Source organism: Bombus vancouverensis, chromosome 18 (genome assembly GCF_051014615.1).
Source record: "Bombus vancouverensis nearcticus chromosome 18, iyBomVanc1_principal, whole genome shotgun sequence".
Classification (NCBI taxonomy): domain Eukaryota; kingdom Metazoa; phylum Arthropoda; class Insecta; order Hymenoptera; family Apidae; genus Bombus; species Bombus vancouverensis.
The window spans coordinates 4,865,349-4,892,827 of record NC_134928.1 but is presented as its reverse complement, the minus strand read 5'-3'; the positions used below and the strand labels follow the sequence as shown (position 1 = coordinate 4,892,827).

Sequence of the window (27,479 nt, the reverse complement as noted above, 5' to 3'; positions counted from 1 at the left end):
ACAACACCAGATGCTACAGATGCTCAGCCATGTCGAGTTACATGAATTACAAATTTTGTAGACTTTTAAAAAGTTATTACAAAGAATTTCCAATTGTCTGAACGTGAACTCTATAAGGTGTATCTCACGTACTCCTTCGTTTCTCGTTCTTGCAGTCAATGTATTCATAGCAGAGCGTTTCGAAACCAGATAATAGCGACCAATTTATAGAATGCGGTCGTTAACAAATTTTAAATTACAACGTATATAAAAGAAAATATTTAACATGTTAATGATAAATCAACGAAGTAAAAAAAGAGTCTAGATGTTTGTGAGGATGTAAATAATAATATTGTACATAGTTACTTTTCAGACAGACGGCTGATTTAAAATCGATGTATGATTGTAATAGTAACCATATATGTTATGGATTTTGCAAGTTAAATTTCAATATAAAACACATGAATTCCTTAGAATATAAAATTATATGATAATATTAGGTCGTCAGGAAAGTTTTTTTCCCGCTCGCCGCTCGGGGCCTTATTTCGTTCTGCTCGTGTAAACAAACCACCAGATCACTCTACCGTCAATCGTGTGGTCACTAGTTATCCTCTGGTAAGGCAAGAGAGCAGTTCTCGACGTTAGTAGAAAGTGCATCGAGTGTTTTTTGCGTGATGAAATATGGAAGACCAAAAGATGCATTTTCGTCACGTTATGTTTCATTGCTTTAAAAAAGACAGTACGCCTAAAAACACTGCAAAGGTGATTTGTGACGTTTGTGGTGATCGGTTTATAACTGTTCAAACAGTCCGGAATTGTTTTAGGAAGTTTAGAGCCGGAAATTTTAATCTGAAAAATGAAGATCGCAGCGAACGTCCATCCACCACTGATACTGACCTTATCAAGGCCTACCTCGATGAAAACCCAAGATCTAGTGTTCGTGAGATAACAGATACTTTAAACATTTCGCGAATAACGATTCATGAGCATTTAACAAAGCTTGGATATGTTAATCGCTACGAAGTGTAGGTTCCCCATCAACTGACGGAGAGCAATCCCCTGAATCGAATCTCGACATGCGATTTGCTAATTCAACGCAACAAAAGAGTACCATTTTTAAAAAAGTTTATTACTGGGGGTGGAAGTTGAATTCTCTGCGACAACACCGCGCGTAAGCGATCTTGGTCGAGTCGAGATAAGTGCCCTCTCAGTGAAAAATGGCATTATGAGGCTCCCGGAGAGATGGCAAAATGTGGTAGAAGAGAAAGGATCATACATTATTTAAGAAAAGTACACAGGAGGAAATATATTTTATACTTACCTGCTATTAAAAAAATGAAAAGAAATTTCCGGACAACCTAATATAATTACTAATTAATCATTTTATTACAATTCTCTTATAATACGTTTCATTCTAGCCTTTTCATTTGTTTCAAGGGATTTAATTTTAAACGTTTGGGGACTGGAGAAAGTGTAAACACTTTTGGAATACGAATGATGAAAAATTTTGGAAGACAAAATGCGAGCGATGCTGATAGACGCGCATCTCTTGGGAGATTTTTGAGCAGAAATAGTCGTGACTGTAGCATGTACCATAAATGTAACGCCAACCGGTGTAAACAAAATGGCAACACCACTAGAAGAGTAAGTAGGTAAGAAGCCGACTGCTTGTATTTGAAGATATTTAGGAGTATCACATACTATTATATACCCAAAGAGGCAAGAAATAAGTTAGGTAAAAGAGCAAAGAGAATATCTGTAAGGATATGTAAAGAACAGCTTACAGAATATATGATCTGAAAAGTAAGGAAATAGAGGTGGTGAGGGCAGTAAAATTGAATAAAGAAGTCAGCGGTTCTAAGCTGTTACAGGAAGGTGGATATGAAAGTGACTCGGGAAAAACAAGATATGTTGAAGGAAGCACAAAAGAATACCGTGAGGATGAAAAACAGATGACACCGTTGATTGAAGACATGGAAGAGGACGTAGAGAATCAACAGTAGGAAATTAGTGATAGCCTGTATGATGATAATGTACAGAACAGGAATCACATGAGATAACATATAAAGGAAAAACTATCAGATTTAGAACATAGAATAAGTTTCAAACAAAGGAAAGAACACAAAGGCGAGGAGTAGGAAAATGGAACAGGCAAATAATGTGATGTTATGTAACATATTGATTTCTAACAATGAAGATGTGGCAGTGACTTCAGGAGAAACAGAAAACTGGAAGAAGGCGATGAATGAATAAATAATGTCCATGGAGCAGCGTAACGTGTGGAACTTGGTACCGAGAAAAACTCAAATGGGAGTTATAAAGAGCAAGTAGATATTCCATGTCAAATTCCGTGTCCTCAACAAAGTAGTACTGTATAAAAATAGATCGGTAGGCATTGGTTGTCAGCTAAAGTTAAGAGTACATTGTGAAGTATCCTCTGCACTGGTGATAAAACTAGAGACTGTTAAGGCTATATCAGCATTAACCATTATATATGATTTAAAAATAAAGCAGTTTGATGTAAAATGCGCATATTTACATAATAAGATAAACGAATAAGTTTATGTTATAATGTGGAATAACTCCCAGGATTTACAAAGGCTCGAGACAAAGCCTGTACTTGAATAGAAGTATATATGGAGTACCCCAGCTAGGATATCACTGGAATCAAAACATAAATGATGTTCTTAGGAACGAATGATTTAGGAATGCCAAGATTAGAGGAAGACCCATGCGTTCATAAAATTTAGGATAGAAATAGTATAATATTACTATATGCATATGTTGTGTGTGCATGCGCATATGCATGTTAAGTATAGTCAAGGAAATTAGAACTATTTCTAATATATGACATCCTATGACAGTAAGAGGAATTAATAAGCAAATAGAGTTACTTCAGAACCAAAATATTAATTTCTTAAACATGAAGATCGAGGAGAATGAATTAGAATTAAGTTTGTTTCAGACAAGTTATACAGATAAGATTCTTAATACAAATTAGTGCAATCCAGTAAAGACACCGATAGATTCACAACAAAATTTAGACATTCGCGATAATCCCACAACGGTAGACACGCAGATATATCGGGAAATGCTTGGGGATCTGTTTGTAGGCTCAGGGCCTAACATATCGTTCTGTTCAAGCAAGTTATTCCAATACAGCCAAAACCCTAAATCCATTTAAAGGCGTTGAGAAGGTACAGGTACCAAAGATCATAGATTTCACTACAGAAGAGTAGGGTAACGCGACTACAGATGCAAACTGGAGCGTTACATCGGACGCAAAATCCTACAGTGGGTACTCAATAAAAATAGCAACCAGCTTAGTGAGTAGAAAGAGCAAGAAACAGAACTCGGTGGCTTTTTCAAGGTGCGAAGTACAACTTATAGCAATATGTGATAGTTAGGTTAAATGGATTGTAAGTTTAATAGAGAATCTAGGTTTAGAAAACAAATATAGATTAGTATGATCAAAAATAGATAGCAATGCTACAATTGACCGAGTTAAGAAGGAAAATGTAACGAATCGAACAAAAACATCAAGTGGAAGGACTATTTTCTAAAGGATGAAATGAGGAATGGGATAAATTTAAGATATACATGTTCTAGAAAAATGAAAGCGGGTGTATTAATAAAGTCGTTAGAGTACGAGCGACATGTAAAATGCATCAATATGTTGATGTTAGTAGATAAAGCTGGCACACAGGACTGTAAGATAACGATGTTACTAACAGTAAGTACGTATGTAGCAACGCACTATGAAAAGAAGTAAGATAATAAGAGTAACTTTAATAGGATGTGAACGAAGGTTAGAATAATATGTATTGTAAGAATATTGTAATACAACCGTTAATTTCAGCAATTATGTTAAATTGAAGGAATTCATGTGTCTTTTTATTAGAGCAATGTTGCCATTTTCCGAGTTCTTGCGCTTGTTTCGCGGGTTCCGAGTAAGGTGCATGGCTCTGTATATATAGTTTTCTATTTTAATTATATATATACAGGGTGGTTGGTAACTGGTGATACAAGCGGAAAGGGGGTGATTCTACGCGAAAAAAAGAAGTCGAAAATATAGAATAAAAATTTTTCGTTCGAGGCTTTGTTTTCGAGAAAATCGACTTTGAATTTTCGTTCGCTACGCGTGCACTTTATCACGTCTCGTTATAATGGATCTCACTGTAGATCGTTATCTCGATGGAAAAATTAAAAAAAAATTTTTATTTTATATTTTCGACTTCTTTTTTCGCGCAGAATCACCCCTTTTCCGCTTGTACCACTAGTTACCAACAACCCTGTATATATGTTCAATTATATATTATACATATAATATTACATATAATTACTTAATAATATATAAATGCATTATATTTATATTCTATATTTTGTACATGAAACTCACACAACTCACAAAACTCATATGAAACTGATGCACATAATAATCAAGTGAATTATGTACAGGATGATAAGTCTCACATTTGAAGTGTTTATAGTACTTGCTGAGAGTTTAATCTAAAATAAGACAATGTCTAATCAGTGAAATTCTATTCTAAAATCCTAAAAGCAATCCTTTCAATGTAAAATCAACGTTTATCATTTATTAGCGCTCCATGTCCTGATCACATTTCGCTTCTGACACAGAGAAATTAGAAGTGTTCATTACGAGTACAATGTTGTAAACACAAGGTTATTACTAATATCAACAAAGAATCTTTATTATTCGCCCAGTTCGGTGCTCATTATTCCTATATTGTTAATGATGTCCATTATTTTTCTAATATGGAAATGACAAATATGTATTTTGTGCGTGACCTTGCCAATGGGAACACATGCAACCCGTAACTTGTACGCAGAAAAATGCCAACAGCCACATTCCATCTCCTAACATAAAAGCTTTCACAACGTGTATGTAAATTTGATTATTTTGCGTCATGTCATACTAACGTTGGGTGGCTGCGATTTGTTTCTGTTTCTATCGCTGATATGGAAGAACGTGTTTTGAGGATGGTAGAACAGAATCTAAGAACTCGAAAGCCTTCAACTATCGATTCACCGAACCGTACCCTTTATATTGTACTCTTTACTGATGTGGCTGAATTGGGTAGCAGGAATGGGATTGCAAATTCTCATAATAGCTATGGATGGTCAGATGAAAGTCCTTACGCAACTATTGAATCAAGGCATCAAGAAAGATTCTCCTTGAATTTTTTAATCAGAGCCTATTAATAAATGGCTAAGTTGAAGTCTAAATCAAACCCTTGGAGAAAGCTAGATGAGACGAGAAAATCCTGCAGAATGGTCTCGATCGTCTGACTTAAATCCTCTGGATTCTTTATGTAGGAGTGTTTAAAGATTTTTGCCTACTCATAACCGATAAATAATGTGTTGGACTTGTGATAACGAATAGAAAATGCGCGTTGTAAGAATACGTAGCAAGGAAAGGATATTTGAAATTGTACGTCGATGTGTGATCCATAGATGTATGTAGCAATAGAGAGAAGATATATCGAATATCAATTATGAAGATCTGTACTGTAAGTGCATCTTGAATTTTTGTATAAATTAAATGTGTCGCGAAGAGAATCAATTGTGATACAGAACGCTAGTAAATAATAAAAATTAATTTTATACCGAGAGCATTGCTTTTAGGACTTATATCGATTAGACATTTTTTATTCCTGGGTGCTGTAAGTCCTTTAAGTATAGGAACCTTTTCTATCGCCCTGTATATTACATATAATAAATATTTTCAAACAAATTACCTGTTCTGAGCGAAATATTACCTCTATAATTTTTAAACGCAATATTGAACTCGTATCACATATACTATTAACATTATTTCCTTTTTATAATTGGTTTTCGCTTAAGAAAGTTATTTTATTTTTATAACGTTATTTACTAATTTTTATACGAAAATAATTATTATTTTATGCAATTTTAGAGGGCCAATTACCGAAAGGAGCAGCCTATCTGGAGGAGACCGAAACGATAAAACGACCTCCGAGCGACGAAAAGCCGATAATTAGTCCAGGCGAGATCAGTGAGTACATTTTTCATAGATTCGTAACCGTCGAACATATATTTTATGACGTGTACCGAGCACGTAATTTGAGTTTAACCGTATCTATAAACTCTGTTTCGTGGATTCACCCGTGAATTACTTTTTAAAGTGTAATTTACCTTCATCCTGTGTTGTGTGAAGAATTCCCGTGAATGTTGACGTTACGCGTGGTGTGATAAATCATTCTTTACATTCTCGATAAAATTCGTGTGAAACGATTCTTTCCCGGTTACCGCATTATGAAATTAAGCTGATGTTCGCTCAGTTTACAACGTGAAGAAAGAGTACGAGAGCGAGCCAGAAACAGAAAATGAACCGCCAAAGAAGATGGCCGATTTGAGTCCTCGAAAATTCAATGGTATTGGCCCAACATCTAAGGAGGGTATTCCTCTCGTTTTAAGATCGGTAGGTCTCTGCATCCGTCTCTGGTTAAGAGTTAGTGAAAAATTTTAGAATTTAGGTTCATTAATGTATTAAGATCTCTTTAAACATATTATTAATCCCTTACTGTATTACTGACTTTTTACTGTGTACTGTTATGTTATTTAGAAACAACTAAATTTAAAATATGATTCTTTCATTGCAATATTAAATTTTAGCTCAAATAATTCTTAATAACTTGGTTTCCATATATGCTTATATCAACCCTCTATAACTAGATTTCTTTTCGTTTGAAGACAGAAAGAAATTAAAAATTCTTCGTGACTTTCTACTTCAATTTGAACTGCTATTACGAGGTCATTTGTTTCTGTATAATTTTAAACTAATATAAATATATATATAGTGATAAATATACTACGAATGTTTATGCAATTTTAAGTTGAATACAGAAATTTGTTTCATTTACTTAAATATTATGACAAATACACTCTACTTTTATATATTTTTTTATAATAATATGTATTCTGTAAATTTTTACATATTTAAATTTTATATGAACATCTGCAGTCTAGTGATAAACAATTAAAATAAAATTTAAATATAATTAATAAATAAAATATTGATTAGTAATAATAAAATATACATATATTAAAATATAATAAAAATAAAATTTAAACATTAAGGTATTTTAGTGAGATGTCACATAGTGTTATAGAGGATCATGTACAATATTTATAACTGTCACATTCATACGAACGTCTGCTGTATAGTTAAGTTAATTAACTACAAGTAATTTTTCCACATTATTATTTACTTTCATAAAATTTAATTTTATTCTGTGAACTGCACCGTATTTATAAATATTAAAATCTTTACATCACAGTGTGGGATTAAATAAATATCAGGATTTGTGTAATATGTACATATATGTAGGGTGTCCCAATAAATTTTGATTACTTCGAATACCTTCGTTAGTTCTAGATGCGTGGAAAATCTTTATTTACAAAGGAATATATTATCCTTTATTAATTCAAAGAATATAATTTATTATGTATAAATTATTAATTAATTTGTTTCTTAGATAAAAATGACGTCCAAAGTTTTGGAAATCTTTCATTTAATGAAGTAAGAATTATTATTGGCATGTCTTATAGCTTCCTTTACATCATAAAAATTCTGTAAATAAAATTTTTCCATATCTTTGAAAAGGCAAACCTTTAAAGTACTCAAAATTGTTGAGACACATCTTATACCTGCAAAATGAATTATACAATTTTAAATTCTAAAAGTAAATTTCTTATCATACACAAAATTAAGAACAGAAGTAATTAGTAAATACTAGTACCAAAATTATCGAAGATCTGTTATTACGATAGTTTTGCGTTTTTCTCAGTCGAATGCTGTATATGGCAAAAAATTATTTAAATGATTCAATGACGTAAAAACCATTCAATTAAAATACATATGTACATATAATATTGAATCACGAAAATTATTTACCATGCCATTTTAAAACTAATGCATTTAGCTATGATATTTAACATTTTTTAACATCCTGCCGTTACGAATAAGAAACCTCATTGACTTTTATTTTAGAATTAATGAATTTTCTTCATGTTTGCATCATTTGATTAAAGAACTAAAATTTTAGGAAGTCAAGGAGAATAATCAAACAAAATGGTATAAGAAAATGTACGACTCGTTGCATCGTGCAGACAGAAGCGGTGAGTTTGTGTGGCAAATATGTACTGCGCAGCTTCAATGCTTATACGAAACAATTGAAAGTTGTAATAGCGATTAATATTACGAAAATGCTCAGCAGTATTTTCCTACTCTTTTTTCTTTTTTATTTTAACTAGTCTAACGAATAATATACACATAATAATGTTATGAAATAGTGATCTATTAGTAATGTTTAACATAAATTACCTCTATCTCATTAAAGGTTACCATTCTTCCACTTTCTTTTCAAATTAATTTTGTTTGATTGACATTGCGATTTTTCGAATAACATTTCGTATTGTCACGAATTAAATTCAGTGGCTTCTTGCAGTTTTACAGTTTTTCCGTGAATACATCTTTCATGTGAATTTACTAGAATTTAATTCTAACTAAAAAAATACCGTCTCTTCTCAAAGAACAAATCTTTTTTATTCCAATATTAATATCGAAACACGTGTCTTCGAATCTTTGCTTAAATAACGAATCATTATAAATTAGAATAGATTAAAAAGTATTAAAGTATTATTCGAATAAGTATTCCAATTCTTAAAACAAGCAAACTATCAGAAAATCAGAAGGAGCTGAGATTAATATCTAATCTCATTTTCAGATGACTACATAACCGTTCATTACAAACAAAGAAGAGGTGAATACACGCTCCAACGAATTCAACATATTACGATATAAACGAATACTAATAAATGAAATAGTTTAGAAAATTAACACAATCGTGATAATGGCCTTCTTGTTCGGTCGAGATTTCGCTGTTTTTAACCAGTTAACTGCGTTCGACGTGTATATACAGTGTCCACACAGTGTGCATTAAACGTATCGATAACTTACGTAACACGATACATACGTTGACTCACGAAAATCTTCCAACATTTCTTAAAACAGAATAACTTTTCTAAAATTGGTGTAGTTTTTTCGAATTTTTTATGTATATAAAAATATAGGAAATTATACGGAACAGGGGCGACTCGTCGATTCCAATGACCTTGAAGCATGTTGTCAAGGTCATTCTGAGCAACTTTTTCCTTTACATGTTACAGTCGCTCGACTTTAGTTTTCGAGATACACATACAAATATTTTTATTACTATACATATGTATATTTAACGATACGTAGCTTTTTTGAGTCTTGGTTAGATTAATCTATCGTTCGTATCTAATCGTATCGTTAATTTTAAAAGCAAATTGGAATTAATTTCAAGTTATATTTGCGAGATCTGTAACAGGAAATATTACTTCCCGTTTTTCTATCTTTATAAATACGTTCTATGTTTTATGTATGAGCACCGTTGTCCGTATCAACAAAGTTCATTTTATGATTTATCGCTAGATGCTTGTATCTTTCCTCGTTTAAGTATTTATACGAATTCCAACAGTCAGACATAACTGGCATACCTGGTTTGCTCTGTTCTTTAATGACGGTGACTAAAGTGGTGAAACTCCGATCGGAAACTAATATAATAAACATCTCCTTGTTTATGCGTTGAATTCTGCCAAAAATTCATTGCCCAGTCACAAGACGATCTTTGTTAATTCCCCCCCCCCCATTTTTGTTTCAATAATTCGATTACTTCAGTTTCGTTTCGACAATTTTGTTTTCACTTCCTGTTTACGTAGAATGTTTTTCAACCCACAAGATACATATATCTCGGCAAAAGCTGGCCCAACCGACAGCTGTTCGCGAGGAAGTGCTTATTGAGGTAGTCCCAAGGCAAGCAGTTTATACACAAAGATATATATTGTGAAACGTTATTTTTGTAAGCACCAATTTCTAGATGTCTTTATACGTTTTCTATTTCGACCTTTGATACAATAAGTATCATAATATCTTCATCTTTCATTTGTTGCATTTAGTGCAAATTCATCATGCCATGAAACACTGTTTGGCCAATCAAAAACCTATCGACCATTCCGTAATTGCTGTAGATATCCAAGAATTTATATAGCTTCATGTCTAATAACGTATGCTAATACGGTTAATAATGAAACACGTCTTCACGTCTCAACTTGTAAAAACAGATAGATAAAGCAGGGCAATTCAATTTATAATGGAACACCATATATATAATGCAACGCCAATAAATTACCACAGCTATTCGAGAATATGGACAACCTATTCAGTAAGAATTTATTTATTGTCTTGAATTATTTAAATAACAGCATTCTTCTGATGAAAGCACGAACACGAGTAATGCTGCACGCACAACTGCGTCTGCGAAACTGTAAGAAATATCTGTTACATTTTAATTAAAAATTAATATTATCGATATATTTATTACGTTTGAGTATGCGTTAATTTTTTAATCAAGTGAGTGCAAATCGGCAACTTTTGCGTAAAATAATAAAAATTACTCTATTTCGTAAAATAATATCAATTATTTATTCGCATATTATTATCATTTCTTGCAATTGTTGACTAGTGTAAAAAGGCCAACCCAAACTCAGACTCATTACATTGATAATATTCATTTCTATTTTAATTATAACAGACATTTCTTACAGTGTCGCGTATGCAGTTGTGCACGCAGCTTTACTTAAGCTCGTTTCACCCTTGTGCGCATACATAAACAGAAGATATAGTAAGGAGCAAAACTGAACACACATTCAGCATTTTAATATAAATGGTATTTTATTCATTGTCTGTATATAGAACACAAGAAAAGCAAATTATATAGTATTATATAAGTTCATGTTATCATCACTGTTTTGGTAAATAAAAATTGTTTTCGTGAAATCAGTTTTGTGCCGCAAAAAGAGCTGTCGGAATCAACTAGTGTAAACATGAACTTTGTTAACAACTAATGTTGATGCCCGGGATCAGAATTGTATTAGCAATTAATCTGTTGTAGTTTCTACAATAAAACACATCAAAGCATCTTTAATATTTCGTAATGAAATCATTATCGCGAAGCGTGATGAATAGTGTTATCTTTCAACTAAAAAATGGTTTGTCAACAAACAAGTTGCTTGCGAAATCTTTTCTTATCGAAACGATATTGTAGCGATGTCCCTACATTTTTTTGAGACCATCCGAAATTGTTATCTTCTAATTAGAAGAGAGGATTAAGATACATCACCTCCGACGTTGTAACAATCGGATCAATAACTGCAAAATTATTAGAAAATTATTAGATATGTTAAAGAAAATTAGTAATTAGACGGCTGGAAGAGCACTAAAGGAATTTCATTTTATGGTAATCGAAAAGAAAAAGAAGCCTGTTTTTCCAAAGATCAATATCAAGGCCTGCCTACGTTTCGCAAAAAAAAAAAAAAAATATAATATTTGGACTATTAAACAGTGGAAAAAAATGATTTGGTCTGAGAAATCTAAACTTAATCGATTTTCATCGGATAGACGTTTGTGGTGCTGAAAGAGAAGAAGTGAAACTAGTCTATTGCCACGTCATGTTAAGCAAACAATTAAATTTGATGACGGTTTGATTATGATACGAGGATGCATTACAATATCCGGTGTAGGTTCGTTACATCGAATCGAGGGAATGATGAACCAATAGATCTATAAAGACATTTTGCAAGAAAACTTACTGGAAACAGCTGAAAATACGTCGGTATCAGAGAATGACCCTAAGTATCGTATCAGGCTGTCCCAAAAATGTGTATGACCCATTTTGTAGTAATATAACAAAATGGATCATACGTAGTTCAGTAAAATAATATAAAACAAAAAATGTTAGCATCATTATTATCTTCTTATAAAACGAAAGAAACTTTTGAGACAACCTATAGTATTAAGAATGTGAAAAATTGGCTACAGGTTCAGCTCTTCCAAACCATAGAATGACCTGATCAAAGCTCAGAATTAAATCCTATAGAAAATGTCTGAGCACATATAAAAATGTAGTTGGCAAATGGATAGGATGCTCCCCTATGGACCTTAATGATTTATGGCAACGAGGGGCAGGGACAATTGTTTTTCATCACGCAGCAATATTGCGAGAATATTACATCAAGCATGCTAAAATGTGTTCGAGAGGTTACTGAATGTTAAGTTTACAAACAACTACTATCTTCATTTAAAATTACTTGCGGTGCAAAACTGATTTCACGAAAACAATTTTTATTTACCGAAAGAATCACTATAACACGCACGATAAAATTTTTTAGGTATATAAAACACTATATATTTTGCTTTTTTCGTATTCTATATGCAAACTATTGAAGTGGTCATCACGTCTAAGAAAATCCTACATCTGGTCTTTCTAGTTTTCTCAAGCACTGAATCCATTGACAGCGTATAGACAATAGACTGGAACGAAGGCAGACCATAGACAGTAGACAGGCGACGATGGCTTCGGGACTTTCAGTTATAGGGTAACAGTGCTAGCGTGCGGATCGGGATCAGCTCAAATTATATTCCTACTTGTACTTACACTTCTGTATTAAAATATATTTTCTACTTTACAATTTATCTACGCGTTTCTCTGTTCATACATCTAATAACCTCGACACAAACAATGCGTAAAAACTCCGAGTATGTGTTCAGTTTTGCTCCTTACTATAAACGTTAGGGTTTGACTAGGTCATCCTTCCCAACCGCTGGTAACCAATACAGACACCGTCACGGATGCACAATGATAAAACAGAATCCACTGTTCTGATACCGATTGTTTTTTGTGAATGTCTCAGATATGTATTAAGAAGTCATTGAAACTGGAGAGAACGTAACGGTTCTACAGTTTCACTATGTAATTACCCAAATATGTTCTGTAGGTTTATGCCAGTTACATACAGGATGTTCGGCTACAGATATAAAAAAATTTAAGGACATCAAGAATTTAAAAAAATGCATTTTCGACTTTGTCCTTTAGTTATTGCAAATTAAAAATTAGTCGAAATATTCCTGTGCGCGAGCAAACTTTGCGCGAACGAAAGTAGGTCAGCCTAAGCAACGGCTACACAGCAACCCTCACATCGAACGATAAATGGGCAGCAGCTTACATCGTAAAAGTCGTAGAGAGCGATGCGATCGAATAGATATGAATATTATAATGCGCCATTGCACATGATCATGACCATCATCAGTAATTTGTGTGAAAAGTGTGTTTGGTTCATGCAAGACAGTGTTCGATCACATTTAGTAGCACCTCAAAAATACTCAATGCACATGTGATTTTTCTGTGGACATCCGCGGACAGGACGATCACGGTGCGTGTGTGAAATTTGTATAAACATTGTTTATGTGTTATTATTTATTAATTATTTATAGACGCAAAGGGTTAGAGGAAACAGCAATCCTCCTTCCTCGAAAATTCCATGAAACGGTTTTCGATATTATAGATTTTATTTTAGATCTGTTATAGATTTTAATGAATTTTTTAAATGTTTCATTTGCGATTTGTCATACGAAACGTCGCGCAGGATGATTTACGTTTTCGAATGTCATAATCTTCTTCTCTACTTGTACGAGGTAAGCTACTACTGGCCATGTATCGTTCGATTTGAAGATCGCTGTTCCAGCTGCTCAGATTTGACCTACTTTCGTTCGTGTAAGAAGGTTTGTTCGCGCACAGGGATGTCTCCCTTGATTTTTAAGAATCGACAACTAAAAACAAAGATAAAATCGCATTTTTTACATTTTTGGTATTTATATTATTCTAATTTCAAGAATCACCCTTTAAATCTTCTTAGACCTGCAGCCCCTGTATGTGCTGAAATTTTATCGAAATCGGTTGATGCAGAAACGAGTGGTATGGACCGATATTTTTAAATTTACTGCAGCAATAGGCGGGTAGTCGTGAAAAACTACTATTTTCACCATTTTCCATCGCCTGTACATAGCAATGTTAACCTATTTTGATAAAATTTTTAGCATGCGTATATTAGCTGTAATGTATTTTCGAGGCGATATATGTAATGTCAAGTAGCTCGCCAGTATTTGGTCTTACGATTATTTAAGACCGGGCTTTTTAATTTATGGTCAGGTTTCGCTAAAGCCGAATTTACACTGTTTCATTTTGGAGGAATAGTATACATTCGGTTTAAGGACCTCGCCAAGGTGCTTCAGTGAACGTTTGAAAAGTCGACGACTCGAAGTTACGCGCTATCTATGCGTGAGATGGCAAGATTCAGTGATGGCAAGCGGCATAATGTTGCATTGGTAAAGAACAAAGACTTTGTTCAAGGAATCTGGCCGCAAAGTAGGGAAAGCAGTGGTGACTTTTGGCAAATAGACCGCGAGGGATTGCCCGGCACTTAGAGCTTTTCCGGCAAGCTAAATCAATCCAAGGGTATTTGTTTCAATGCATTTATACGGAACCAATTCCACTGGTAAGCTAAATTGACCCAGCCACATAAAAAATGGATTCTATACAAATATATGGAACCATTTATACTGAAACCAAGCCCAACTACCTCGAAGGCCCATCTAGCTCGAACTATCTTGGGATTGGCTCTTGAGCAATTCTTCGGAGATCTCACAAAGGGGGTCTTTTTCTCTTCTCACTCCTAATCCATCCCACTATCGATCGATCGTCATACTACTCGTTCCTGCTTGTCAGTTGTGTATAAGCTCCTTGCGATTAGCAATCCAAGTTTATTCGAATGATGAATAACAGATAAAGGATAAACAAGAAATACACAATTAATATTAAGCACTTAGTATTGTAATGATGAAAAAGTACACATATTTGGTTGTTAATATCTAACAGAAACCCAAAATTTAATGATTTCATTTACGTTTGTCAACATCTCCACAACCTTTTTTTACTTTTGAGACTATTTTTTAATCATTCGAAAAAATTTTTTATACTCGTTTGATCGAACACCCTAATTTTAAAAAGAGATTTAATAAATATGCTACATAATAAATAACAGATAGCAAATTTAATTCTTGAATAATTAATAATTTATTAATCCCAACCTAACATATGACTTATCTGCTGAAAAACTGCAGACATTGTTGTTTCTGCTACAATGAGCGGTCATGAGCGGCGGACTTGATGACTCTGGCGTGCCGTGCGCGTTATAAATTTGTAGCAGCCCCTCGAGAAGTTCTTCGTACCCTTGTGAAAGGCCTATTTTCTACAAGAAGACGGTCTTCGCCTAGTCTCGCAAAATAACGAGCATCGCTATCGATCAGCTGTAAATTGTAAAATCGGCGGCGTGTTTTCGCGGAAAAACTATTTAATTTGCATTTTATATGTTTTTCTAACAATAAATAAAATCATTAAAGAAATTTAAACGCGAAAGCGTTTCTGTTAAATATTAACATCCAAACATATGTGTAGTATTACGACAGAAAATTTGTTTGTCATTATGATATTAATTGTTATTTATATTGCTCCGTGGTAATTCTGGACAGTTCTTTGTTTCGTAATACATTTTTTTTATATCATTATTTTTCGAGATATGAAGATCGAATTTATTTTCTAAATAAGACTATATATTTTTCTTCGAATCGTTTGATGGCGCTTGTAAAGACGAATTCAGTAACTTTATAATGTACGATCGATTCCAATTAGTTTTTAAGATATTGAGCTTACCAATTTATTGATTTTTGGGGAAGAAACTTCACTGCAATGAAAAGGTACAGATGATGGCCTTCTTAGCGTTTAAAATGCCGTGTACTAGACATATTCCCTCTTGAAAAAAATACAAGGTCTGACCCAAAAGCGGCAATTCAGCGTAACATAGATTGGACTGACTTTCGGTGGATCTCTCACTTTATCCTACAAAGTGCTAGGTTATCTACAGAAATTTCTAACATGTATAACTAACATATATCTACAAAAAGTATTTTTTAAATGTTCACTGCAGTCTCGAAGATAAAAAAAAAAGGTAGTAGAAAGTGATCTATCTTACTATTTTCTTCACGATTCCGACCAATTGCAACTTTTTCGAAACATTGTTTACGCATTAACCACCTAAAAAGTAAGTAAAGTAAGCTTCCTAACTTTTCAAAAGAATTGGTCCAATGTTAAAAAAGTTATTCTGTTTTAAAAAGTATTCGAATGCTTTCGTGAGTCAGAATACATTGTACATAAGCATTCGGTGTTAAATAGGAGTATGCGGATACCCGAAATTACGAGTTCTCGGGCTTCGTAAGGGGTCGGATAGAGCAGGATTCTGAAAATTTGCTTGACATATAAAATGCAATGATGGCTCAAGTTTAAAAGAGTTTTCATATTGTCATTGCTTCATATCCATTTTAATCGAAGACGAGTCTGAAAAATCATATCTCGAATGCAGTATCGGCTCCCGAATCGTAAATCAGCTTCTGAAGTTACGCGTACGCAAACAGATTTATGTGCCAGGCAAACTTTCGGAATCCCGCGCGAACTCGACCATTATTTTCGATTACCCGCATACCCCTAGTATTTTAACCATGCTAATCATCAATGAGTGAAAATAGTAACTGATCAAATCGATATACATATGACAATCGTTTGTTGTGAGTTTCCATCTTTATTTAACCTCCTCCTATAGATTAACGGCTGTGATCAATTATTTTCCTTCGAATTTTTCTAGGATTAATCGTTTCCGTGCGTATATTATATAGTAATGAGTAAAAGCATTGGTAGACCTGGTTTTCTTGTAAACTTTTGTGTAAATTTATATGAATCTTTATTTAACTTTTTATGTAAGATACAATCTTCGACTGTTACGTTTAAATACGTCATAATAATTCATTGTTAGTGAATAGCTATACAATGAACATAAATAATGAAAAGTATGCAATACACGCAACGTGAAATCTAAGACTGAAAAATTTGCTGATTATTGTAAAATCGATATAAGAATCGATTCTAGATTCTATAAAGTTTAACAAAAAATCAATTTAGAAGCAATATAAGAACTGACATATAGGAATATAGGATATAGGAATCGTAACCCAGATAAATATTTCAGTATCTTATAGAATTTATTCACAATAAAGGTTCTATCTAACTGATTTAAAAATCAAAATTAATGTTACAAGTATTTTTAGTCCTTGATAGCTATATCTTATGAAACATATTATATGAAAGAATCGTGTGTTTTAAAAACCAACGCGGTATTTTATAAGGAAAATTAATTTATGCCATTACAAAAGGTTTACTGATTTACTTTTAGCATTATTTTTATCCTTGCAGCGTTCTATCTGACATTGTAGTCTAAGTTGCATATGTATTTTTTTAACGTTAAAAAATACCTCAAGATTGAGCAAAATATGGAATAAATTTTGTTAATATGAATTCTATATTATAGGAAATTGTTTAATAACAGTAACGTCTTATCGCATTTATTTAAAAGGAATTCGTGACGTTTCATTGTTATGTATGTATAATTTATAGCGTGGTACAGAAAAATCATTGTTGCTACAATGTACAATACAGTGCCTTACGAAAGTATACAGACACTTGCTATTAAAACTTTGACAATAAAAATATGTATGTTAGATTTAAGTTGTGAAAGTAATGTTACAAATACTAAATATAATAAAACAGAAGTATAAAAATCATATATGTATACAAAATTTGAAGCGAATCGGACAGTATTTGTAAAAGTTATGAGACATTAATCGCAAGGGTGTGTCGAAACAGGGTCATAAAATATTCAAACCGTGTTAAGTATATTCAACTTATTTTATATTAATAATTAGGCTTTTTTTACTTCAATTACGGTTTTAAGACGTTGTGTTTTGCTGTGTACTTGCTTGTTTACTAGCCTTTCAATTATTTTAAATTTGATAGAATTGCATATGCTAATTATTTAGAAGTCTAGTGTCTCCTCGATGATTTCGATGCCTTCGAAACATGTTGTCTAGATGATCATTCAGCAACTTATACAAATAACCGTCGTTCAATCTTAGATTCCAAGATATATTCGCAAAGTACTTAAATTAAATTTAGCTTACGATTATATTAGGTTGCCCGAAATGTTTCTTTCGTTTCATAAGGTAATAATAGATGAACAACAATTTCTGTTTTATATTATTTTATTGAATTAGGTATGATCCATTTCGTTCTAATTCTATTATTACGTTCGTGCATAATTCAATAAACTAATATAAAACAAAAAACAATGTGCGCCTATTATTTCCTTATAAAACGAAAGAAACCTTTTGGACAACCTAATACTTTACGATGATGTAGGTAGTCGCATTTTTACACAGCTCAATCTAGAGTTAACCCATTAATGAGAGTGGTAACCATTTTTACTATTGTATTAATTAAAAAAAAAAGAGAATGAGTTATGAATTGGAATGGAGTACTATCCGATCGTCATTGGGCTGTCGCCAATAATAGCGTGAAATAATTTTCGATAAATTGATTGATATATGGAATGTTCCACTTTATTCTGATTCTCAGTTGCTCAAAATGATAATACATATACCTATTGTCACTGAAAAATTGTTTACAAAAATGTATAAAATAAATTGATAAATAGTACACGTCATGTAGCATTAAACATAAATTGATTTATAACTTGAAAAACAAAGCCGAGCGGCGTGCTACGCGTTGCAGTAAGACGTACATTTTTAGTACTTATTTCTTATAATGAATTGAAGTTTCTTCAGACATAACGATACCCAAATGTGCATATGTGCAATGACATAACTCATGCAAATACGTTTAGTTTGCTTTAGTCAGAAAAAACGTTGTTTCTAAAGAACATTACCTTTATTTAAATATTCTTTTGCAAATTTTAAACGCTTACCTTGATTCGTCTTGTTAATAAATGGTTCCTTCCGTGGAATTCTACTACAGACATCGTTGTTTTGTAAAATTCTGCGATATAAATAATTCAAGATCAATACCCACTTTAAATTTGTGGGGCACTATTTCAACGAGTTTTGTAACCGAAATGCATATTTGGACCCTTTTTAATTTCGTGTATAATAATTTTCTGTTCTTTCTGTCCTTCATAAAAGGTACAACACATTCCACATGCAATTGATTCATCGAAAATTATTTCACACTAGAGTTGCCGACCACATAATGGAGGCCGGAGAGTAATTTATAACCCATTCATTTTTTCATTTATACAATATTAAAAATGATTATCTCTCTCATCAGTGATTTCAGTTTAGGTTGGACTACATGCGAATGCAGCTGCTTACTCCAGAATAAGGTAAATTCCATTGAAGCTCTTTGTGAATATGTGGGAAATTAAGGCCCAACGGCGCGGCAATAACATGTATTGGGAAAAGTTGTTTAGAATTACGACTTTGACAACACATTTGAAGGTCGTAAAGATCGGTGAGACGCATCCGATTCCAAATAATTATCATTAAAACATAGCGTGATACTTGCTTGCCCTTCCACTAACAGGATAACGATTCAAATATTCTTGTAATCCAGATATTTGTTAATACAATTTTTAAGCATTTTGTGTCTATGAATATGCAAAATGTGAAAGAAAAGAGTCGATGCTTAAAGGACTTATAATACTCACAGAGACAGTAAAAAATGTCTAGTCAACGTTCTGATGTAAACTCGATAGCGTTCGATACCATAAGTCAATCTCTTCATAACACATTGAATGTATAATCGTTGAAAGCGAAATAGCGTTCTTGCGGACACGGTTAAACATGAAGAAATATGCATTTCGTATGTTAATAACGGTGTTTCATCTCCAATAACTATACGTTCAATGTACTATGAAGAGATTCACTCATGATATCGAGCGCTAATAAATAATAAAAATTGATTTTACATCGAAAAGATTGCCTTTAGGTTCTTTGTTGATCGGTCATTTTTTAGTCATCCCAGTGAACACTAAGCACCGAATTCCTTTTTCTAAACACTTTGTACAATCATTTTAATCTTATTTCGAGACGGTTAATGAACTTTTTCACGTTAGTCACGACACATGCTCTATCAATTAACTCGCTACAACATAAAATTTCATTAGTTTTAAAAAAGATTTCTCCGAATATATACCGAGGATATAAAATTTCAATTTGACATATGTTTTTATTACTTGAAGTGATTAAACAGTTTTTACCATTTGACATACAAATCCATTCTAATAATTTTCAAATAGTGTACAGTATAATTTATTCAGTGTATCGTCATTTCTATTAATTTTATGTAATACAATACGAGGTGTCCCACCTAATTTTATCACTAGAATATCTCGTTTGTTTTTGGTAATATAAAAAAATGTTTCGGGAATATGTTGAATGTTGTTGAGGGGGGACATAATTTGACATGATTAATTTTCTCGTTTATGAACAGAGGCGTAGAAGTCAGATGAAGGCCACCAGCGTTTCTCTAGATGGAATTATATACTTTTTATTTAATATATTAATCGATGCAGCTGGAAATTCTTTAATTTTTTAAATTTGTTAAATTTAACGCATGTATATGAAAGCATAAGATAACGTAATCGTAAGAATGCCGTTTCGTGTCTTTCCTTGTCTTTTACACGTTAAATTACACAAATTGGTCACCTTATATATACATACATACAAAACGGTAAAATCAATAAGAAATCAGTATAAATATACAGGGTGGTTGGTGGTAACTGGTGGTACAAGCAGAAAGGGGGTGATTCTACGCGAAAAACGAAGTCGAAAATATAGAATAAAAATTTTTCGTTCGAGGCTTTGTTTTCGAGAAAATCGACTTTGAATTTTCGCTCGGTACGCGTCCACTTTATCGCGTCTCGTTATAACGGATCTCACTGTAGATCGTTGTCTCGATGGAAAAGAAAAAAAAAATTTTATTCTATATAACGCAATAAAAAAGATTCTTCTTATCTTTTCCGTTAACTATAGTGTATCTCTCGATTACTAAAATATTTTTATTATAACTGAACAACAAAGGAGATTTTGCCAAAGTAAGTTTGCAGTTAGAGAATTTTCTTTCTAAAGATTTTTATAATACCATATCTCGGCAAAAATAGTATCGCAACTGAGGAAATAAACATTATAGATAGAATAACTTGACAAATTTACATTTTTAAAAGTAAACAAACATATATAATAAACAACTTAGATTGATTTGTTTTCCAAAATAACCGCTGGTTATGCGTATATACAGGAAAAATACACCGATAGGTTCGTGAAATAATTTTATGCTAGCTTAACTTTATTCATCTGTTGATAACACTTACTCTTCAGTGTGAAACAAAGATAGAAATATGACATTTTATATGACAAAAGTGTCGTGGTGAATGTACTAAAAATAAAATAAATTTTTCTTATAGATATGGTATCATATACCTACAGCCAACGTATCGTATCTAGTTCTATTAGCACACTGTGTATAAAAATTATGCGTAAAGATCAACACAGCCTTGAATTTCAAGGGCATTTTTTCATTAGACTTTTCTGATAGGAAGTAAATAGCGTGATATTCATGAATAAACAGGTAATTATTCTTTATCACGTGATATTTCATGTGACAAAAGGTGAGCGAATAAAGGTGAACTATTGCTACGAAAAGACCTTTCAAATAAAAGTTGAGCCGAAGGAGGATTATTTGATGAGATTAGTTCTTCTTTAGGTAGACACGCGGAGAGCATATGGAGCTGACCTGCGTTTCTTTTATAAAACCATATTTTTTTACATGTTATTATACATTAAACAGAAAAATATTAGGTTGTCAGAAAAGCACCTTTCGTTTTGTTCTGTTACTACAAAATGGATCATACACAATTCAATAAAATAATATAAAACAAAAAATGTTATGCACCTATCATTTCCTTATATAACGAAAGAGACAACCTAATATTTAAGTCGCTAGTACCAAAATCCAGCTCAAGACATATTCATTATTGCTGTTGCTTTGTTTCACAAATTGTTCAATAACAGAACATATAACACGCTATACATAGACATATAAAATATTCGTTAAAATAATAATTTTATAGAATAACGCTCTCAAACTAGTGGTTATGGTCGCGTCGATCGATTCAAAGGTGTAGAATCCTATATATTTGAAATTCATAAAAATTGTTCTTCTATTAGTAGATTTAAAGTTCAAAATTGAACTAATAAATTTAAAAGGAAATGATATTATTTGATTTAAAAAAAAGTTGTACTAATGAATGTTGTATCGAGTTAATTAACCATATTATAATAATATTTAGATATTACTTAGGCATGTACCCTCACATATAAGCATATTTGCTTAATTATAAATATATAATTATAATTATACACTTGTATAATCATATTGTATAATTATAATTTCGTAATAATAACAATAAAAAATTTATTATTACATGTAATTTAACAAAGTGCACTACTTACCTATTAAAACCATTGATTGTAATATATACATTTACAACTCAGTATCAGAAGCTTTAACGAACCAGTCAAAATTTCATTGGCGCGAAATATATTGTAAATACGAGTGCATATTTTTTCAATTTTCTTCTCCGATCGCTGGTGAGGGATGAACGGTAGAATTTTAACATGTTCATACATGCGGGCAATTTCAACACCTACAGTGCCTACAATTTCAATAAATTGTAAACGTATTTTTTCTAGGGACGAGATATGGTTACGAAAGTGGCAGTGGATATTTAAGCGAACCGGAACACCGTTTATATTCGGATCGTTCTGTCACGCTCGACAGCCGTCGTCGTCTACGTAACAAGGAAAATGATTTCGCCACGTCGACTATGCCCAGAAAGTAAGAAACAAATCGTAATTCGTGGGATAATTTATATATACAAATATATAATAATTTTGTTTAAATTTACTTAACATAGCCCATACATTTGTTTTTCTAAAAAGAATATTTTATTTTATAACAGAATCATCTTAAATAATTTGGTATTATGTGTTGAGGTTTTTATCTCGGAATAGCGGGGGCAAACGCGTGGATGAATGTATTATAGAAATTCTTTATCCAGAAATGTTAGAAATTAGGATTTTCAGTGGTTTCTATCCTACGCGATAATGTATTGATAGCTGGATTTATTACAGTGGATTATTTATTACAGTAGATTATTATACAGTGGATATTTAAACAGAAAACGATGATTATTTAATTTGAACTTAATGCAGTAATATGATATGACAATTGTCGATTAACGACTCTTGACTCTTGACTCTCCGGTGGCTAACTGACTATCGTCGGCTGCGGTGCCGAAACATATTGATGGCCGTTAGGCCTATTGAAGTTTTCCGACCCTTTCGGCTTGTCGGCATTTGCGTTTTGTCAGCGATCTTTCCGCGGTTCTATAATAGAGACCAAAGTAGCCGCTGGAAAAAGAATCGTATGCCAGGGCCGCGAAACGCGTCGCGTACCCGGTTCGTCGTTAATCGAAGTTTTAATAAGATGACAGGTACTTGGAATTATTGCGGGTCGCGGGGCGTGACACATTCAAATTTAATAACAGAAAATACTCGGAGTTATGATGTTTGATAATGTTATAAGATTTACCATAAACAATATAAAAAAGCTCTTTCTCTTTTACTTTATTAAAAAATAATGGTAAGACAATATTTCAGATCCTTTGATTAATAGATAGTGCCAGTGACAAGTATTAAGACTGCTATTTGTTATTCTTGTTCAAGACCTTGAACTTTTGTTTTTCTTAGTATTTTATGTTATGTAAATCATATATCGGCTTGCCCATATATTTATAGCTGTAGGGAATCGAATAATGAGACTACCAATATGTGTAATCAATATGTTTAATCAGTGTATTTAAAACAGATCTTGTCGCGAAACGGTATCTATACAGTAGTTTAGTCACAGTTTATACTGACTCGTTTGCAATCACGTTGGTTTATTTATAATCGTCAGGAGAAGGTCGAAAGATACAAATTCGTCTTGTTTTACGGTTACATGTAGCGGCAGCAGTTTTGCCCGGAGTTCATAACTCCTTACAATACCTGTGACCTAACGGTCTTGATACTCCGAAGCAAAACAACAACATGATTTGAAGCAAATTTGAAAAAAATTTTTTAAAACTGCTTTTAAAAAACTTGTTTAAAAATTTAGGGTATTATCGTAAAAATGTTATGTACTTTTTATCTATACAAATTGTTACGCCATGCGGCTTGCCATAGATCATATTCGTAACTGTCGGTCGCGGCACTATAATGTCGCGGACGGATCGTCGCGGCTGCCCGGCAAACAAACATTGTAGTGGCAAGCGCATGGTTCATTAAGCAGAGCGACCTCCAGAAACGTCGATTCGTGGCCGTTATTTTATCTGGCGTAAACGAATGTGGCGTGATCCGAACGTAGTGGGGGTCGCCTTCCAGAAAAAACCAACGAATCGAAGGGCGGGCAGAACGTTTCGAGAAGCCAAACAGTCAATACATATCTTATATCGCGTATTACGTAGTTACATTTCTTTTGTTGTTCCATTTATATCTTTCTAGTTAATAAGTTGTTGAAATAAACGTTAATTTGTTAGTGTTAATACAGTGCTATATTCATTAAACCACCTCTGTTATCCTAAACGAAACAGGGGAACGACTATTTCGCGGCGTCGATTAACATGATCGTAGCGAGAATTTACAACTCTCGTTGACGTGCTATCTCGCGATCACGTCTCTCCGCGAACGGTCGTAACACAAATATTGTACCTACTCTCGTTATGTGCTTTCTATCTACAAATATTGTAGATAAATATTTAGTTTAAAAAATAGCGAATTTATAATATCATACTGGGAAAATAAAAACAATGGGAAGCTTGCAATTTTTTTCAATATTAGCAGGTCATTTAATACTTATGATCGGCAGTATAAACAGATTTTAGTTATCAGCTGCATATTTTTGATGAATAATTTGATAAATTGATAGAAAGGTAGTTATAATAATTTGTATCAATAATTGTATTATTTCATTGAAAATAACTTGACATTTTAAGATGTACATTACGCACGTTTAAATATCAAAATCAATTCTTTCAATGTAAAATCTTGTATTTTCATATTTACAAAGATTTAAGAAATATCAATTGTAAGCTGTGATGTATTAGATGCAACGATAAGGATGGTTTGAATTTCTTTTTTGAGGGATTTTAGATTATAGAGCAACGATAAATGTCCTATAATACGAAGGAATAACTTGAAAATATGCAATATATGCGTCGACCTACGATCCACAAACATCAATTTTATATTGGAATGAAAAGAAGCTGTAATAAATATCTTTTTGCAAATATAAAAACGAACAAACTTTGACAAATTTCAAAACAAGTCGAAAGGATTGATTTTAAAACCTTTGTTGTTTCAGTGCATTTTTTGCCTTTTAGCGAATACTATAAGTCCTTAAAGACTTAGTAAATCTATTTTGTCCTTGAACATGATACTAACGTTCTTACATCTGTGTTGTGTTACATTTTTATGTTTATAATTCAATATTATTTATTGAAAACTTAAACGTTTAAGCTTTCTTAAAACTTTCCATTTTAGTTTTTTCAAGAAAATATAAATAAAAATACTACCTTTTTAGAAAATTTGTTGCATATTTATAATATTAATATTTTTATAAAAAAGACCAATTTTTATAATTATAAGACGGAAATAAAGATCAAAATTGCTGTGATTTCTGCTGAGTTTGTTGCTTCTGTAAGTTCGATAAATAAATATTTTTTATATATGTCGGAGATGAAAGGACATCGAAGCCTTCCGCGGTTTTGCTACAGGCATTAATTGTCTTTGTTTTACAAATAACGAGGCTATTTTGCGTGATATTTACGTCAAAACCTTGGCTTAAAATTTCGCGACCAATCATGATATCGTGCTTTAAATAACTATCAGCAAGGATTACTACTATATCAGTCGTTCTTTTGCCAGAAAATTTCGAGACTGCGGACTTTTTAATTAATCGGCTCCAGAATTGAAGTAAAATGGAAACGACTCACCCAGATGACTTAATCTGCCAGTTGGAGACTCCACCGCGTAGGAGTCGACTCGACGTTCGTTATTGGAATCATAGTTTCTTTCCCGCAGTAACTGGCAATCAGGCGCGACATGATCCTTCCCAAGACACTTGAAGCAAAACACCTTGGACGATGTAGCTGGTCGGCTTCCTTCAAGGCGTCGCGTATCCTTCTGTTTCTCGATCCTTACCCTCTTTCGGCACTCCGCTATTTTATGTCCGAAGACACTACAGTAAAGGCACTTATTCCGGGAGTCAGGTAGCTTGTGTCGTTTGGTTTCAGAGCCAGTTGATGTATTACTTGTCGAAGACGCCGGCCTCTTCGCGAGAGCGAGAACTCTCATTTCACTTAGAAATTGGTCCTCGGTCTTGATATCCTTCTCAAGTGCTACTTGTTCAATGCGCTGATCTTGTGGGCTCACTTGACAAAGAATGATAGCGTTGATTACTTCCGCCATAGTTACATTTTGCCACTTCGTCTTCAGGAGGGAGCGGAGACGAATGTCGTAAGCTGCCATGTTTTCGTCCTTCTGTGGTTGTTCTCTGAATATATTCATTAGCGTCGTGGTTGCTTTGCCACCAAAACGCGTAATAAAATGTTCCTTAAACATTGGCCAGGTAAGCTCTTCGCCGTTCACTCTCTGCGTAAACCAATGCGCTGCAGAACCCTTTAGAGCACTATTTAAAGCAGAAACTAACGCGCTGTCTTGTAGAGGGTTGTCCTTCATAAGCAGATTAACAGCTGCGCACCATGCGACTGGATCGGCGCCCGCGATTTCGGGGTTAAAACGTGGTAGCACTAGATTTATAGGTTCCGCACTCGGTTTCGGCACCAGCGTCTGAATTAACTCGCGCATGATAGTCATATGCTCTTGCATTGTTATAACCGGCACTGATCCCACTTCTGATATCGGGTTGGCTTTGGGATTAGGGTTATGGTCGTTTGATGAATCTCCACTGGAACTAGCCATCGTTGTGGTACAGTGAAGATAGAGTTTATTAACACAAGTATGGATATGTGGCGGCACTCAACAGCAAATACCACCACTCGACACTAACTAGTGTCGGACGACGGCAGTGTCACGTAAACTTAAGGGTTGGATGATGAAATAAAATAGCTGAGTCGTAACACAACTATTAACTTTGTTTTAATCAACCTTTATTATGAATTCAGCAATCACAATGTAACACGCACTGAATTAACATAAATCACAATTCACTCCAACCACGTTATGTAAGACTTAGTTACAACAATACATTAAGTATGCGACTTATAAGGGTAGAGACCGATATAGATATGTTGACTATTTTAAGGATACAGAATGAGTGAAGTTTTACTGACGATACTGTGTCTGAGGAAAGCTAGGGGTGGGTGTGTCTAAGGACACGGGACTATCGGATTTGTTGATGACAATTTTGGTTAAGGAAGTGAGGGCAGTAGACACCGTCTCCGATTGGATAATAAGACGGTTGGTGGACCAGGAAGGGTTTTAGCCGCCCTCGTGAGAAAGTTGCTAACGGAACATA

General features: G+C 33.3%; 1 protein-coding gene across 1 annotated transcript in view; it reads left to right on the top strand.

The window, feature by feature from the left end:
- Positions 1-27,479, top strand: part of CAP (Cbl-associated protein) — a 379,584-nt gene that overhangs the window by 252,066 nt on the left and 100,039 nt on the right. Inside the window, exons 13-17 of the mRNA XM_076626276.1 lie at positions 5,918-6,016; positions 6,303-6,442; positions 8,070-8,142; positions 8,751-8,786; positions 22,595-22,739. Coding sequence (XP_076482391.1) covers positions 5,918-6,016; positions 6,303-6,442; positions 8,070-8,142; positions 8,751-8,786; positions 22,595-22,739 — 493 coding nt within the window. The remainder of the gene's footprint in view (positions 1-5,917; positions 6,017-6,302; positions 6,443-8,069; positions 8,143-8,750; positions 8,787-22,594; positions 22,740-27,479) is intronic.